Source organism: Neolamprologus brichardi, chromosome 7, assembly GCF_056152115.1.
Source record: "Neolamprologus brichardi isolate AB-2024 chromosome 7, ASM5615211v1, whole genome shotgun sequence".
Taxonomy (NCBI): Eukaryota; Metazoa; Chordata; class Actinopteri; order Cichliformes; family Cichlidae; genus Neolamprologus; species Neolamprologus brichardi.
Window position 1 is genome coordinate 16419121 of NC_142110.1, and position 17525 is coordinate 16436645.

A 17525-nucleotide genomic window follows, 5' to 3' on the forward strand; every position below is an offset into this window, starting at 1 on the left:
CATCAGAGCTTTTACGGTAAGCTCACAAAAATATACCCATGAATTTGCAAAAGACAAATATTGTTATTCACAGCTAGTCTTAACATTTTACTATAGAGGCCCTTCTGTGACATGAAGGGAAGACACTACGTGATATGAAAAAGTACCAGGCTAGATTTGAGTTTGATTTAAATTCAAAATTCCCTGCTGTTCATCTTTATACTGTCTAAAAATAGAATTTAAGTCATAATGTGTTATTTGTGGTGTTACTGATATATAACAAGGCATTGTTGTGGGCTTATTGTGTGCACTGTTGGATTTCCTGTTAAGATTTGAAAGCTTGTTAATAATTCACCAGCCTGAACCTTCAGATTCAGTTAGACTCTGCTCATAAAACCCGCCCTACCTTCAACAATTCGCATTTTCTAATGTAAGTCATCAAGTATCCTAACTTGTCATTAATACCACCACATAGGTTTTTTTTCTGTTCTGCCATGCTGTGAATGAAGGCCGTGCGGAGTGTGAAACACCAGCATCCAGAAAAACTTGTTTACATGAATAAAATGCAATGGAAAGCTCAGCTGAAACACTCCACAGAGAAGATGCGAGCGACACCGATCTCCCCATGCCTTTGAGGGACGATCTAGAAGCAATACACCTTTATGAGAGCATTGATGACCTATCACAAAATGATGGGCCTAATTTGTACGACATCCCAGAATCCCCCACTTTAACCCAGCCTAAACCTGGAAATGAAATCTGGAATTTTGAGGTCGGAGGTCCTGGAAATACCAACCAGCAGAGCACAAATGGTCGTCCCCCAGTACCCCCAAGATCTCCTAATCTACAAAGATGTAGGCTTCCCAGTGAATGTTTGAGTGGAAAAAAGGTCCTTCGACTTCCTCCTCCTCCTCCTCCTCCCAGGCCGGGACTCAAAAAGCAGGTTTCTTGTGATTTCAGCGAGCCTCTTTACAGACTGACTCGCTCCAAGACTGAAGTATGCAACCAAGTAAGCATCTCCAATACTCATTGTAGACAAAAAGCTCCTTAATGTTCAAGATCGAAACTCAAAATACAGAGAAAAGACTGAAGAGTGTCTCTTGTATTCTTTTCCTCATCAGGATATATGGGTCATCACACTCATAGACACTCCGGAGGGCAGCACCAAGACAATGGTTTCATTTTCTGCTGCAACTGCCAGGTATGAAAATGACCATAATGTAATGGAAATGAAATGACTATAAAATGATTTTGTTTACCATATTCTCCTTTACTATGACAGAAATCAGGCAAACAAAATTAGTCACCGGACTTTAAATCTTATATGCTGTGTATTTACTGTAAATTGTTTCGCTACTGGACGGCTCCTCTGTAGTTCCAGTTGGTTTCTAATCGCGATCATACTTTCATTTGGCATTTGCAACCTGTTTTTCTTCACTGTCTCTGGCAGCTTAATGTCAAAATACAAGCACACAGACAGTCTTTACAACTCCGGTTTGGTATGCGGTCGACTGCTGGATATCAACCGTGCTCTGCTGCAGCAGGTCGAGGTGACTATCAGTGTGGTGTGGGACCAAAACCAGATCCCCATCCCCACTTCAGGTAACATTTATATATATATACCAGTTCACTTGCTTCTGTTAGCTAGCAGCACCCTATCCAATGTCACAAAATACTGGAGGGAGAGAAATCCTTTAAAAGTGGCTACAATAGTGCAATTTGTACATTCAAATGTTTAAAACACATCACTGAATTCACTGCAAAGCTTCTTCTGTCATCATGCACTGACTCTGAGATGACAGTGCAGCCATAACACACGGTATTTGGTCACAAACGTGGGCTAAGGATCTTTCTGAGGTCTTTACTGAAAATGAGGCCTAACACAAATGTAATAATATTTTCTGTTGCAACATTTAACCACAAATCAATTTTCTTGCTTTTTGTCTCTCCTTAAGTATCTGCAGACAACTTAACAACATTTGTTTCTTTCTCCGTCTTTCGGTTTCTGTGACAGTTAAATGAATTTAAAACAGGAAAAATGATCATAAAATGTTGCTTGTTACTCGTAGTCTGTTTTAGAAATTATGCATTATTGATATTTCTAACTTAAAAAAATAAATAAGTGGTAAAATTGGCATAAAGTGTTAACAGACTTATCAGCAGTCAAGTAAGCAGCTATTACCCAACCTCGCAACCCAGGAAACTGTGCTGAACAGGGTCATTTGTAGGTAATATCTATAAATGCTTCTTAAGTTTCTTCATATGTTGGCATGTGTGGTGTTTCTGAAGTCTAATCTTTTATCCAGTGAACAGGACAGTGAAGAGTCTGATCGAAGACATCTCCCAGCTTCTAGACATCCCTTCCAACCAATCTGAGCATTGCGTATTAAAACTGTGCGACACCGAGGAGTATCTCCAGAAGTAAGTTTATTGCTAGATTTTACTGCAAAAGCTCACGACGTCCTCTTAAACTTGCATCGTTTAATGTGGTGTAATGCGCCCCATGCACTCTTTCGTCTCTGCCTTTAGTGAAGAGCTGCTCGGCATGCACGAGACAATTCAGATCTACTACAAGCTTAATCTAGAAGTCCCCGTCCGACTGGTAGACATCAACAGCATCAAACGTGGACTGGCAAGAGATGTGAGTGGCTCAAGGTCCTTTTCCATTTCCTCTTACAGAAAGGATCCTTTCGCTTTGTCCCAAGTCTTGAAACAATGTACAACTCTTCCCGTTCCCTGGCCGGTTTGTTATTGTGAGAACTATTGTAGCTGTAAAAATCTCCACCCTGAGCTCTTGACTTTGCTCTGTGTAAACATGACGCCATGACTGGTGGCATTTAGCGTGAAGACGTAAACAGAATAAAGGTGAACCCGATGTGCGCTTAGATTTAAATGCATAAAAGACAAAATATGCATGTTCACTGTCGTGTAATCAGTTAAATGTTTTATATAAGCTACATATTGGATTTTATCTATGGAAGTTGTCCACATATGAGCGACACCATAACCATAAAAATCCAACATTCCAATCTATGTCGCCCTCTTTAAGGCTGTGGATGACAACACTGCATGCCAGCTGTTCCGGTTCCTTGTGTCTGCTTTCGTCTTCAACACCAGCAAGTAAGACAACCAGCAGCACTGCATACCACCAGCTTTGAGGAGTAGTTTCATTAACAATGACAGCTATTTGATGGCGAGACAGTCAGATGGTGTCTGTTTGCAGAAAACATGAAGAGAGCTGGTTTTACTACCACTTTGTTTACACCTTTTCCTCCCCTCTCAGGCTGAGTCTTCAGAGTGTGCTCAACACCTACTGTAGAGAGGCAAAAGAGCTCTTCAGTAATAAGGTCAGTAAAATAAATAAATGCAGCTAGTGGATTTCCTTTCTCAATACATGGTTGTCCAATATTTCTCCTCATTTGTGTCTCGTCTTATTATGGTCTGCAGTCTGGGGTGAATATTGGCGTTATTGTGAGCCGTGCTCGGACCATCAGCAACCTTCTGTGTGGTGTCACGTGCCAAGAACTGGAGGATGCCATTGGCAGCCTCAACAGAATTAATCCAAGACCTCTGGTAGGTTATATCACAGAAACAGAACCGTCAGTATAAATAGAAGTTAGTATCACACTAACCTGCAAAATTTGCCTCAATCTCATCGTTTTTCTTGTACCTTTAAAAACCTGCAAAAAATGCCTGTTCACATTAAAAATTACAGATGTTTCATTTTTTGTGTTGCAGAGTCATGAAGAGATAAGTGAGTGTGCAGATGGTGAGTATCTATACTGGTACGTGTGTGGTTGTGTGTGGTGTATATTTACTGTAAAGTTTTTGTTGTTGCTGGACAGCAAAGACGTTTTTTAGATTATTTTGGGCGTCAGGTTTATTTCCATAAGGAGAATCTATTTGAAAGTGAAACAAGTTATTTACTTATTGAAGTGTTGGTGACTGGACTCCAATTAAAAAAAAAAAAAGAGCAGATTAGTGTCAAAAGTAGAAGTGTCTGTATAACTGTCAAGAGATATATTCTAAAACACTTCTTCAGCTGAGAATCAGAGAGGAGAAACACACAGATTTTCTTGCTAGCAAGGGCAGCCTCCAGAGCTCACACACAAGAGTGAGGCTCCAAGACTCGCACTGAGGACTGCCCTGGTCTTTATATATATACTTCAGTGAGCGTTTGTTCCATACATTGGAATGTGGAGGTGTACATGTATGTGTGTGTGTGCGTGTGTGTGTGTGTGTCAGAGTGTGACCCCATAAAGGACTTCCCTTAACCTGCTGGTCTGGAAAATCCAACAGTTCATCTATATGTAAAAAAGGCACTTAGACTAAAACTGACATAGCTACGTTAATCCATCCATCCATCCATCTTCATCCGCTTTATCCGAGGCCGGGTCGCGGGGGCAGCAGCCTAAGCAAAGAGGCCCAGACCTCCCTCTCCCCAGCCACCTCCTCCAGCTTATCCGGGGGAACACCAAGGCGTTCCCAGGCCAACCGAGAGATATAATCTCTCCAGCGTGTCCTGGGTCTGCCCCGGGGCCTCCTCCCGGTGGGACATGCCTGGAACACCTCACCCAGGAGGCGCCCTGGGGGCATCCTTGTCAGATGCCCAAACCACTTCAGCTGGCTCCTTTCCATGTGGAGCAGCAGCGGCTCTACTCTGAGCCCCTCCCGGATAGCCGAACTTCTCACCCTATCTCTAAGGGAGAGGCCAGCCACCCTTCGGAGGAAGCTCATTTCCGCCGCTTGTATCCGCGATCTCGTTCTTTCGGTCACTACCCACAGCTCGTGGCCATAGGTGAGGGTAGGGACGTAGATCGACCGGTAAATTGAGAGCTTCGCTTTTACACTCAGCTCCCTCTTCACCACGACGGACCGGTGCAGCGTCTGCATTACTGCAGCTGCAGCCCCAATCCGTCTGTCGATCTCCGGCTCCCTTCTCCCATCACTCGCGAACAAGACCCCGAGATACTTGAACTCCTCCACTTGGGGCAGGAACTCATCCCCGACCCGGAGTGGGCACTCCACCCTTTTCCGGCTGAGAACCATGGCCTCAGATTTGGAGGTGCTGATCCTCATTCCCGCTGCTTCACACTCGGCTGCGAACCGCTCCAGTGCGAGCTGGAGGCCCTCACCCGATGAAGCCAACAGAACCACATCATCCGCAAAAATCAGAGATGAGATTCTGAGGCCACCAAAGCGAAAGCCCTCCGCCACTTGGCTGCGCCTAGAAATCCTGTCCATAAAAATTATGAACAGAACCGGTGACAAAGGGCAGCCCTGGCGGAGCCCATCAGCTACGTTAATCCTACCGTAAAACAATAAGACAAGGTACGACCTTTTCCGTGCTCCTAGGATGTGGGGGTGAATGCCAGAACACCCTGGAATGTACACAAAGTTGTTACAGACCTCCTAGGATGAGACATTCTTTCAATATGCCACCAACTATATACTTCTAAACACAAATGATTACATGCAGTATTCTACCATATGCAAACTTATATCATTAAAAGATTATACTGACTACTAAGTACAATTTTCCATTGACAATAACAGGCAGGATGAGGCATGTAGTGGGTAAAAGATCCCAGAAATAATGGTCTTAAAGGAAGAATGGTAAAATAGCAGAGTTTTAGGAAAGTTTAGGAAATAGCTTTTACTATATGTGACAGACAAGAAGATGATTGGATCAGAGTGAGGAAAGAAGTTTGATATGAAACCGAGCTCCCTGCACAAACTTGCCCACCAACCTACATGGTTATGCATTTTTAGTTTTGTAACAACATGCTCAATATGCTCAAAAACTTGAAAGACATATTTGTTATTTAAATACTTACAGTTTTTGGAAGACCACTGTCAGGCATATGAGTTTTGCCTCTGGCGCACAAACATGGTGCTAGATGTACACTACTCTTTACTAACACTGCTTCAGTGCCATGTTTTGCATTTTTCCAATGCCAAAGAAAAAAAGAGCAAACTACAGTTCTGGTATACTACACCTATTATTGATACATCTACATAAAGCAATGATGATCATTAATAAATGTTTCAGCTATCAAATTTTGCTGTAAAGGTTCTGCAAAAAAAGTTGGACTCTCTTAAGTGATGTTTATTATCTGTGCTCCAGCCATGCTCATGCTCCACGAGGCGCTGCAAAAGCTGCTGCAGGTGTTTTTTGAAAACTTCCAGTCAGACTTCAGTGCCCCAAAGGTAACGAGCAGCTTGCAAATCTGTGACGTAGACCACAACCGCGACATCCTCCAGCTCAAAGTTGCTGCTCTCTACAAACTACACCCCATCTGGGTAGACACGTACGTGTGTGGTTATTGTATTTTTATATATTTATATATGCACGCACAAACTCAATTCACGCGCTCAAGCATGAATGTTAACCACACCGTTGATATTTACTGGATTCTTCCCTGCTTTATTGTTCCTCTTCTTTTAGTTACGAGTCGTTCTCTATTTCGTGTGAGCTGACGTACGTCGGAAGGAAGCTCTGCGACAGTGGAGTTTGTGAAAATATCAGCACTGCCTTGTCGCACGGAAACACAATCCAGTGTAACCGCATGTAAGATTTGGATAGTGTCCATAAGTATAAATTTTATTTTGTCACGTCCAACTTCCTCTTTCTTCATTTACAACCGGTCTAAAGTACGATAATGTAAAATAATTGCAAGACAAACAACGCGTGTAAATGACTAATATATAACCTATATGTTCTTTGTTTTTAGGATAGTATTCCCTGTTTCAATAAATCAGCTTCCCTATGAGTCCATGCTCACTTTTCGCCTCAAGGGCTCCAAGAAAGGCAAAACTGCTGAGCTTTTATCGTGGGCTGTACTACCTCTTTACAGCGATAGGTAAGTTGTCATTAAAGCTTACATCTCTATAGCACCTATAAAGTTTTTGTGTCTATTTGGATTGGTTTAAAATTCATATGCACACTTATTGGACTTTACAAGCACTTGGAGACAGTGGGTAGGAAAAACTCCCTTTTAACAGGAAGAACAGGGCTATTTTAGCTGTAAAAATCTAAACCTAATTGGCTGATGAGATATTTGCAGTGATGAGGGGTTGGAGAGGTGTTCCTAATAAAGTGACTGGCGAGTATATGCAACTGTGAATTAAATCAGGTATTGGTGTTAACTGAAGAAACCCCAGTTCCACTATCTCTGTGTTTGTTTTCACGCATTAAAATGAAAGTGCTTCATTCTTTGAATACTTTAAAGACTCAAAACAACAGATGGAAACATGTCACTGTGCAAGAACAGTTTTCAAATTGCTTTGCATTGCATGTGTTTAAAGGCTGGTTGTGTTTTTACAAGCTCAGTATAGTTCTGTTGCAATAAGTGTATCTCTCTCTCTCTGTGTGCAGGACTCTCGTAACAGGCACCGTCTTGCTCTGTATGTCTACTTTGGCTGAGCTGTCTTTTCCTCCGTCCGCTGCCCTCTTTGACAGCCACAGACAAGCCACTGGGGTGATAATGCAGGTAAGTAATACTGGACAGCTCTGCCCTCTGTTGACCAAAAAGCAAAATAACACCACATTCCTTGACTCTTTATCTTCCTACCTTTTCCCTCAGCTTCAGTTTCAAGACCAGGTTGAGTGGGAGTATAAGAGGCCCATTGCACTCCCTGGGTCAATATTGTTCACACAGGCTTGTGAGGAACTGCAAAAGAAAATGCTGGAGGTTTCAAAGAAGCATTGTCTCTGCTTGTGAGTAGAATGACTTAATTCCTGAGTCATTTGAGAACAGGACTAGTCAGAAATACCTTGGACTACGAGTTCTCAGTAATTCTTCAAGATTGCTTCCCGGGTTTTGTTGTCAAGCAACACATTCCTAAAATAATCTTTCTCTCACCAGTCTTACAGAGAATGAGAAAGCTTTCCTGTGGACGAAACGTCACAGCAGCGACAAACAAAGTACGTTCCTCCACCTGCTGCTGGGCGGAGTTTCCCATTGGTATCCTGAAAACCTGACAGAAATCTATACCATACTGGAGAACTGGGCTATCTATCTACCCGAGGAAGCCCTTTTCCTGCTTAGCGACAGGTACAGCGTTTACATGCAAAAATAAAGTGCTGTCACTTAGAAAAGCTGACCAAAAAATATATACAACATATGAAAGTAGTTATCAGTTCAACTAACACAAGGTAATGACTGGGTACCCTAAAACAAGGTCAGCGTAGTCCGGTTCTTTGGTTCTGGCTTCCTTTAGCCTAACACTGATCGTCCTGGATCTGGAATATCATTTCTTTAATCTTCTTAATATTCCTGGCCACCTACATTATCATCATAAATGAAGCACAGCGCATAATTCAAGACAATAAACAATAAAGAACTTTTGTAATAGAAACTGATGGATATCTGGTTAATGTTTCATTTGTAAGCTGATTTAGAAAAAAACCCCATTTAAAACAAAAATGATCTGAACCCTTTCCCACTGATCTCACTTCCAGCTTTCATGATCAGACTGTACGACGGACAGCAGTTCAGTACTTTGAGCAGATACCAGATGGGGAGCTGGAGGTGTATTTACCACAGCTGGTCCAGGTGAGCAAACTAACACACATTCAAACCTTTCAAAAGAGATCTAAAAAAAATATGATGTTGAAGTAGTTTAATTTTTCAGATGATAAATTGGACAACTGGTGGCACACTTTGCACGCTCAGTAGTTTGATGTGTGATTGATGAGTGCTCCTTTCCTGCAGGCACTGAAGAATGAGTGGAAATTGGATGGACCCCTGGTAATGCTGCTGTTGGAGAGATCGCTTAGGAACATACGCATCGCTCAGCAGCTCTTCTGGTGAGTCAGACACTAAACTGATGAGGAATACTACTAAAAGTACTGTCATTTCATTCAGGTGAAAATGTTTATTGCCATATTAACATGAATAAAACTGAAAGACTTCTGTCTTTACTGATAAAATATTGATTTATTTATCACAGTTTTTCACTCTACTCGATTTTGTGATCAAATAGTGATCACATAAGAACAAGTCCATAAAAACGTATCAAATTTAAATCTTACTCCAAGTCATTTTCTTCCCCCCGAATTCATTGAATAGTACAAATAGAAACTATGTCTTCTTACTGTAAAGGGTTGTGTGACATGACTTAAACTAGTTTTTCTATAACATACGAGGAACTGCAGGATTTCCCGCTAACTCTTCTCTCCCCAGCTGGAGATCTTGCCAGGTTTGCCTCCCTGCAAATTCTTCTTGAAAATGACAATCAGGCTAGAGGAATTTCAACTTGACACTGTGCACCGCCCACTGTATAATGGGCCTCCCAATAAGAGATCTAAAAAAACCAGCTGGTATAAAAATGCAGCTGCTATTTTTTAGAGCTGATATCATTGAATATGATCAAATTGTATTGTTAATTATCCAATCCGATGAAAACAGAAATATATAAAGAAGTACATTTTGCACACGCTAAAAGAGGTGAAATTTAGGAAACTGCCTTTGTATTCTAGTGTGTGTTAGCAAAGCAATTCTTCACTGGCCTTCACACACAGTTAAGATGCTTCACTTATCAGTTGACCTTATTTCTTTTAGTTCTAGACTCACTGTATTTAGGTTCAACCTCTATGATGCTTGTAGGCAGTAAGTGACAACATCATGCATGCAAAGCTTTACAACTCATGCTAGAATATAATGTCAGGCTGCTGGAGGATGCCCGCAATGACCAACACTACCAGAGCTGGTTCAGTAAAATTCACGCTGCCCTGATGCAGTGCTGCGGCCAAGCACTGAGGGAGGAGCTGCAGCGCGAAACCAAGCTGATGACCGTGCTCGTACAGGTGGCTAGTAGCATTCGCAATGCTGACAAGGCTCGTCGTAAGGTCCGTAATGAACTCATTGGTGTATTCACTTCCTGGCTTATAATCCTTGTAATCATTGTGTCTGTCGATGTACAAGAAATGCATTTAATTTTTTGTGTTGTTTTGTGTTTTTTCTCCCACTTTGCTCTTTTGCAGAGTGCTTTGAAAAAAACAGGGTGGAGAATTGAAGACTTCTTTAAGAATGGGATCAGCTGTTGCCTACCACTAGATCCTGCTGTCTGTGTGAATGGAGTGAAGCTAGAAGTAAGATTGTTACCCACCACATCATATATCAGTATTTTTTTTATGCAAACACATAGCAACGTTTTATTTCAGGTGTTTACTCTTTGATGTGTTACTTCCAGGCCTGTAAGGTCTACAGCTCATTTGCTGCTCCTCTGGGGATCCCATTTATCTGCACTGACCCTCTGGCCAAGAACTACAATGTTATCTGCAAGGTGAGTAATGATATGCAGTTGGATCGATCCACACTGTGTTTTTGCTTGATCTCTTCCAGGGAAATGAAATCTGTTTCAAAACTGCTATTACATAGCTCTGAATATTAGAGGACACTCTAAGGAAATCTCAGTTAAACGTGTTGTTCAGACAGGAGATGACCTGCGTCAGGACATGCTGGTACTTCAGATTGTCCGTGCGATGGACAGAGTGTGGCTCCAAGAGGGACTCGATCTACAAATGATCACCTACAAGTGTATTTCTACAGGCCAAGCTCGGGGTCAGTATGATAGATTTGTGCTTTTGAACATCCATAAATAGTCTGGGAATTTGTGTTTTTCCAAAGCTTGTTATTTTATGCTTGTCAGGTCTGGTGGAAATGATACCAGAGGCAGTGACCCTGGCAAAGATTCATAAAGAGTGGGGTCTGGGTGGAAGCCTCCGAGAGGATACTCTGGAGAAATGGTTTCACATGTTTAACAGAACTAAGGAAGACTACGAGAAGGTTAAGACCATCTGAAAAGCCTTTTCTTAACGATGCACTGTCACTGCTCCATCTTTCTCGTGCATAACACTTTCTGTTTGTATGCAGGCTGTGATGAACTTCCTGCACTCGTGTGCCGGGTGGTGTGTTGCCACCTTCATCCTGGGCATCTGCGACCGCCACAATGACAATATCATGCTGAAAAAAAGTGGGCACATGTTCCACATTGACTTCGGGAAGATAATGGGCAATGCACAGATGTTTGGAGGTGTTAAAAGGCAAGTCAGCAAGTCAAGCAAAGCAGCATTTTGAAAAAGAACAGAGTGCTGTTATGTATGAGTCAACAAAAAAATTTTTTTCCTGCTCAATAATAGGGACCGGTCTCCCTTCATCTTTACATCTGAGATGCACCACTTCATCACTGGCGGAGGGCAGAAGCCTCAACGCTTGCATCGCTTCGTGGAGCTCTGCTGTGAGGCTTACAACATAATCAGACAGCGTTCTGCACTCATACTCGGCTTGTTGGAGCTTGTAAGACAAAATAACACTACAGTCCCTTTTTAGCTCTATCTGAGAATGGAAAACATCCCGTAAAACAGGTTTCTACCCATTGTGTAAATTTCCAGATGCTACATGCAGGAATGCCAGAACTGAAGGACTCTAATGACTTGCAGTACGTCCAGAACAACCTCAGACCTCACGATACTGACCTGGAGGCCACCTCCTTCTTTACAAAGTAATGTGACGTGTGTGGCAACGTCTTCCTAAGAATACATATAATCCTTCCGCAAATAAACAAACTTGCATTTAATTTCTGCTGTTTGTGTTGCACCTGTGGTAGGAAGATCAAGGAGAGTATGGACTGTGTTGCAGTCAAGTTTAACTTCCTGGCACACAACATTGCTCAACCCAAGACAAAGGGCACCCTGCCCCGGGAGAGTGCTCCTGCTCCTGCTAGTAACATTCAGGAAGCTGTCATTTTGGGATACTCTGCCAAGGGAAAAGATGTGGTAAGCCTGCAACTGCACTTTGGCCTCAGTAACAAAACAAAGTAACACACCATTATAAAATGGATTTTACCTGATGCAGCACAGGGCTGTTTATTAGGCCCAAATAGCTAGAGGAGGCAATAAAACATTTGGAAGTGACAGCAAATTCACACATTTGTTTTGATCTGAGAGGAATAGCCCTCACTACTGCGCTGACAGTGTGTGTTTGCTGTCACTTACAGCTTGTCAGAAGGCAGTCTTGTGCTTATAAAGTCTTTCCCAAGGGTTGGGTGAGGAGTATTTGTAAGCATTTACTACTCTTTGATCCGAAGAGCTGTCCTGATGTCAAGTGCTTCTTCTTCTAGTCACATTCAGTATGTAGTAGAAATAACAGCAAGGATCAAGGATTCAGGTGTTTGCAAAAATGCAGTGAAAATAAAGGAGTTTGCATATGATTAGTGATTTGAGCTACTAAAACAATCTCCCTGGAAGCGTTAACTCAGTTCCTGTAGTCTCTATATAATGTAATAATTGGTTGTGTTTGATTTGCAGCTCTATGACCTAAGGATAACCATTGACGATGGGTTTCTGACCAGTGAGAAAACATTTGGACAGTTTGAGCTGATCCATAGGGAGCTGCAGAAACACTTTATTGAATCAACACTACCACAGTGAGTGAATAAATTAACAGAAATCCTGCTCACACGTATTATATTTTGTCGCACAGCTCGTTCTCATAGTAATTACATACAGATGCATGACTTCGCTTCCACTCCTTTGCTTCCAAGGTTTCCGAGCTGGTACCAGATGTCATTCACCCCAGGCAGGAAGATGTCTCTGCTGAATAAATACCTAAAAGAGCTTTTTGAAGGACCTTGCAAAGGAGTGAGTTTATTCCCTGGTTTAGTAGTCCTTTGTGATTAGCTGTTTTCCCCATTAGAGCTGAACTTGAAAAGTGTCTCAATTTGCCACCCGCAGAATGAATTTGTCTGCAGCTTGTTTCTGGATGGTCCAGGACATAACCGAGGTCCAAAATGTGCAGGTAAGAACAATGGAAAAAAATATGTGAATGTGAGCGTTGATTGCGTGGTATATTGAGAAAAGTGTGAAATTAGTTTATTTATAAGAAATTCCTTTGCTGTGATCTAATTGCACTTGTGTGATTATCTGTTGCAGAAGAGCAGCCTCAGGTCCAGCTTTACATTACTTATGCCAACTACAAGCTCTCTGTAATGATAAAACACCTGAAGAACATTGTGAGTTTCATTTATTCTTATTACTGTCCTGCAGCATTTAGCAAGAATAAAGCACGTATAGTTAGGGTTCTATATCAGATATATACTCACTGGATACTACATCAGGTTCACCTCATTAACTTAGTCATACTAGTATGAGGTTGGACCGTCTTGCCTTCGGAATTCCTTAATTCTTCATGACATAGATTCAACAAGGTGCTGGAAATAATCCTCAGACATATTGGTCCTGTTGAAATGATAGTGTCACACAGATTCACTTTCATGTTGTGAATCTCTCATCCCAAAAGTGCTCGACTGCACTGAGATCTGGCGCATGTGATGGCCATTTGAGTACAGTGAACTCATTGTCACGTTCAAGAAAAATGTTTGAGATCATTTAAGTAGGATCCTTACTTCGATCATGTCCATTAAACCATCATGAACTACCAGAGGTTATTCTCCTCTTATATTAACCAGGTATTTGTGTCCTAAGAACTGCTGCTTACTAGATTCTTTGTCTTTTTGGAACCTCCCCTATAAACCATAGAAAAGGACATGGTGAAAAAGCAGATCAGCACTTTCTGAAACACTCCTGTCTGGTTTGAGTGATTGTCTGTGGCTCGGGAGATAGAATCGGTCATCTACTAATTGGATGGATGGTGGATCGAATCACCAACCTTCCGCTCCATTCATCGGAAAACAACTAGTGTAAATGCTAGATAGCCATAAAACAAAGTGCTTGTATGAATGAGGCAAGTTTTTTGAGTTTTGAGGTAGAGTAGAAAAGTGCTTTATAAGAACCAGGTCATTTACCATCAGTCACCAAGAACCACCCCACATTCAAAGTCCCTTAAATCACCTTTCATCCCCATTCTGATGCTCAGTTTAATCTTCAGCAGTTTGCAAAAATGCATTAGTTGCTATTATGTGACTGAGTGTACTTGTGGCACATGCTCATTCTCCTCTGACTTCCTGTCCATTCGCCTCTCCTCAACAGAAGCACCCAAACGGTTCTAACCCTGATGCCTATGTTGTCACATACCTGAGGCCAGACCCTCGGCAGCGCTCCAAGAGGAAGACGAAGATTGTCCGCAATAATGTCAACCCCATCTTCAATGAACTGGTAGTGCCATCATTCCTCCTCTCTATCCATGATTAGAGTCAAGACAGTCAAGACATCTTTTGGTACTTAGCTGTATTACAGGGTAGCTTGTACATTTATAATCTTTTTCCACTAGTACATAGTGGCTTGGCTTGGCTCAGCTCCACTAAGTTTTTGGGTTTTCCATTAGGTAGTAGTACGTGGCACCAGGTGCTTTTTTAATATCTACATGGCTGGTTCCAAGCTATCTGAGGCAATCCAAAAATGTGATCGACTGAGTAGCGTCAAGTGGAAAATCAGCTAATAGTACTTAATACTCTTAGTCTGCGTGCCTTTCACATGGGTAATTTGTTTTCAATTTAACTTCTAAACTGAAGTGCTTAGTTTAAAAAAACAACAAAAAAGAAATTGTGCAGTACAGCCACAATCACAAATTTCACCTAATATGATGATGCATCCTTGAACCCTTGAGCTGGATTTTGTCATCATGCATTAGCTGTCACATGTACAGTTAATTGTGATGAAAAAAAGTTTGTTTTTCTTTTGCTTTGTGTTTCGAATACTTCTTCAGATAAATTGTTCTCACTCAGACTATATATTTCATTACAATGAGAGTTCCTTCTGTGCTGCTGCAGTCTGATTTACAACATGATCTTTGACCCACTAACCATCATATTCCCACAAATTTATAGCCTCTTATAACCTCTTATTTAGAATCTCATGCATTAAAAAGTTTTGTAGAATTATAAAACCACATCTTAAGCTAGGTAACTAAAGTGTCTCCTTCCTACTCACAGGTGGAGTACACTTCGGTCACACAGCTGAATGGGATAGTCCTGGAAGTGGTAGTAAAGAGCAAGAAGGCTTTTGTGGCTGCAACTAACATTAGACTGGACGAAAAGTTGCTCAATCAGGAGCTCTGGTTCCCTCTCGGAAATTCTGCTATCTGACCTCAGAGCTGCACTGCAGGCGTACTGCCAGCAGGGGGTGCAACCACATCGAGTGAGGGACCACATTCATGGATTTGAGAGGGAGATGCCTGAGAAGAGGAAGAATGCACTGTATACAAAACTGCATGCCAGTTATACCTATTTATCAGATGCAACTTAATCTCATTCCAGACTTAAAAACACTGCCAGATGGGAGTGTGTGGATAAAGTTACAAAACAGACTGAAAGAACACAGCGGACTGTTTACTGTGTGACACAGGATTTATTATTTCTAAATTTTTATCAAATGAAGGCCTTTTGTTCACTAGTTTTTCTAATGTTACTTTGGTGATGGATGAAGAAAACTTATTTTTTAATCACTGTGGCACTTTCGTTTGCACTTGACTTTGTTTTTACCGAGAGCAAAAAGCAGACCTTGTAAACGTGTACGTCGCCGAGGCTGTGGACGCGACAGATTAAAGAGGAGGTGATGCAGCGCCGCCGGTTTGTTACCTGAGTGTGTTTGTCCCCTCAGGCTGCGTCAACTGCGCTGTCCTTGACCAGTGGGACTGGACGCGTGAGGGGGTGAGGGAGAGCGTGTGAGCAGGATGACAACTCTGCCTTTTTGGCCCGTGGGGCTGAGTTAACACTCGCCCCCTCACCAGCCTTTTGCCTTATCCATCAGGAGCATTTGTACACCGATTTAGCACGTGTGTGCACCGGCACACGAAGGCAGACAATCACATGATGACAAAAAAAGAAAGAAAAATAAGACGCGCACACTTTCAAGGCACAACCAGGTCTTCGTGTTATCTTAAATCCGTCCTTTCTCTTGACAGGCCTGCTGACCCATACTTTCCTCTGCCTCATTCATAGTGATTTAGTGGCGAAAGAGGATAGAAATAGACTTCCCTGAACTGGATCTGGTTAAATTATGTATACCTCTGTGAATCTTATTTATATTATTCCCTGAAGGGTCTCTCACAGGGAAGTAGGACTGTAAGATGGCACTCTTTAAAAGCTGTGCTCGTGGAGTATTAGTTTATCCTGGCGCTACACATCCGTTTCAGGCCTGATATATTGTTGTTTTTCTAATCATTAACGATAAATACCTCCTTCCCCCACAAAAAATGTTGTGGATGTGCAAGACCCTTATACAGCATGTGCAATCAAGTTTACCCCATAAAAAAGAAAAGAGATCAATCTACTCCTCTAAAATCATTACTCTAGGAATGTCTCTATTACTTTAGAGATGCAAGGAGAGAATTATTATGTGTGTTTTCAGGCTCACTGGAGCCTTCTGGTCTTTTCTTCTGCAGCACTCAGTTGCAGGCAGTGGGGAAAAATAAATGCACTTCTATTTTCTGACAATAAAAGTGGTATTTATATCTGAGGAAATGGTTCTTTTTGATTTATTTATATATTTTCATTGTTGCTGCTGCTGCTGCTCCCGCATCAGCCACGCTTCTCTATCTGCTGGCAAGGTGTGCGTGTGTGCCTGTGTCGCCATGTGAGAGAGTCTGATACGGAGACGTGTTTTTTAGGAATGCGAGATATAGACGAATAGGGAGGCTGGATCCAGGCTGAAGCCGTCTTTGGATTGGAGAGGCACCCACCTGTAGCCTGGAGGTTTGAAAAGAACAGTACGTATGGTCATACAGGATCATTTCCATAAAAACTCAACCGAAGCACAGATAAACCTTCAGTAATGCTGACACTGGGAGTTTAGGGGAAATACAATGATGCCCCACATTGTCACCTGATGTAATTTAGCCCTTCATCTGACTGCCCTACACCCCTCCACCTTCCAGCACTTGCTGGCTCACCTTTCTTCAGACTCTTGAAGGGCAGGGTGTACTGGCCTACAAACTCACTGCTGAGAATGCCGGTCTGATCTCTGACACAGAAGCGAACGAGACACAGTTCAGGCAAGCGAATCGTGAAGGACATGTCAGTATCCCAGCGAGGACTCAGAGCTAGAACAGAATTAACAACTTCATTAGAGTCAGTTAATGTTTCTTTGAGGTGCTAATTAATATTTTTGGATCAAATACTGGATCACACGACTACCTCTATGTGAAAGACGTCAACTGTAATGATGAACACAGAGAAATTTATCACCTGCCTAGAAAGATCATTGTTTTGGGTATATAATTTATGGTTTTGGGCTTTGACTTTAACCAGTCTTACATCATTTGAATAAAACGGCTCTACATATCCACTGAAGTCTGCTAAAACTTAGGACAGACAAAGAAAAGTGGTTAGCTAATGAACATAGCAAAGCATTTTGGAGCCTGTAAATATATTTTTGTCATAAGTTAGTGGAGCCCAAAAGCAGATTTCAAAGGCAGAGTATGTGATTTATATTCACCTGGAGGCCAGAAACACAACTATAAATGAATTCTAATGTACAGTGACAGATAAATAACAAGTAAACAAGTTCTGTTTTACGGGGTGATAATATGACACTGTTGGGTTCTTAGCTTGTTCCAGCTGTCTTCAGGCGAGCTCGAAATATT

At 41.9% G+C, this 17525-nt stretch overlaps 2 protein-coding genes across 4 annotated transcripts in view; one reads left to right on the plus strand and one right to left on the minus strand.

Annotated features, from left to right (window-relative positions):
- On the plus strand, positions 1–16379 carry pik3c2g (phosphatidylinositol-4-phosphate 3-kinase catalytic subunit type 2 gamma). Its single transcript, XM_006782610.3, has 33 exons — positions 1–16; positions 455–988; positions 1101–1180; positions 1430–1581; positions 2286–2400; positions 2509–2620; positions 3029–3099; positions 3263–3326; positions 3427–3552; positions 3718–3748; positions 6107–6290; positions 6428–6550; positions 6714–6842; positions 7358–7472; positions 7566–7699; positions 7848–8036; positions 8444–8537; positions 8697–8791; positions 9652–9832; positions 9968–10075; positions 10177–10269; positions 10418–10547; positions 10636–10772; positions 10860–11029; positions 11126–11282; positions 11378–11487; positions 11593–11761; positions 12293–12411; positions 12529–12625; positions 12719–12782; positions 12917–12996; positions 13973–14098; positions 14875–16379. Exons 2-33 carry the CDS (start codon positions 548–550, stop codon positions 15025–15027), a joined length of 4149 nt encoding a protein of 1382 aa, XP_006782673.2. The 5' UTR covers positions 1–16; positions 455–547; the 3' UTR covers positions 15028–16379.
- The window catches only part of LOC102793110 (1-phosphatidylinositol 4,5-bisphosphate phosphodiesterase zeta-1-like), a 21165-nt gene continuing 19138 nt past the window's right edge, over positions 15499–17525 (minus strand). For 2 of the 3 annotated variants that reach the window (XM_087843220.1, XM_006782606.3), the window contains 2 exons: positions 16833–16982; positions 15499–16629 (listed from right to left, as the gene is read on the minus strand). In XM_087843220.1, coding sequence (XP_087699346.1) covers positions 16547–16629; positions 16833–16982 — 233 coding nt within the window. In that variant the 3' untranslated portion in view covers positions 15499–16546. The remainder of the gene's footprint in view (positions 16630–16832; positions 16983–17525) is intronic. The other variant, XM_006782609.3, reaches the window with a different exon arrangement.

Excerpts from the sequence above, each read along its gene's own strand:
- pik3c2g (XM_006782610.3), top strand. The coding sequence starts at position 548 with ATGGAAAGCTCAGCTGAAACACTCCACAGAGAAGATGCGAGCGACACC. Across the intron at positions 12,783-12,916 it reads CCGAGGTCCAAAATGTGCAG|AAGAGCAGCCTCAGGTCCAG; the intron begins GTAAGAACAATG and ends TATCTGTTGCAG. Across the intron at positions 12,997-13,972 it reads TAAAACACCTGAAGAACATT|AAGCACCCAAACGGTTCTAA; the intron begins GTGAGTTTCATT and ends TCTCCTCAACAG.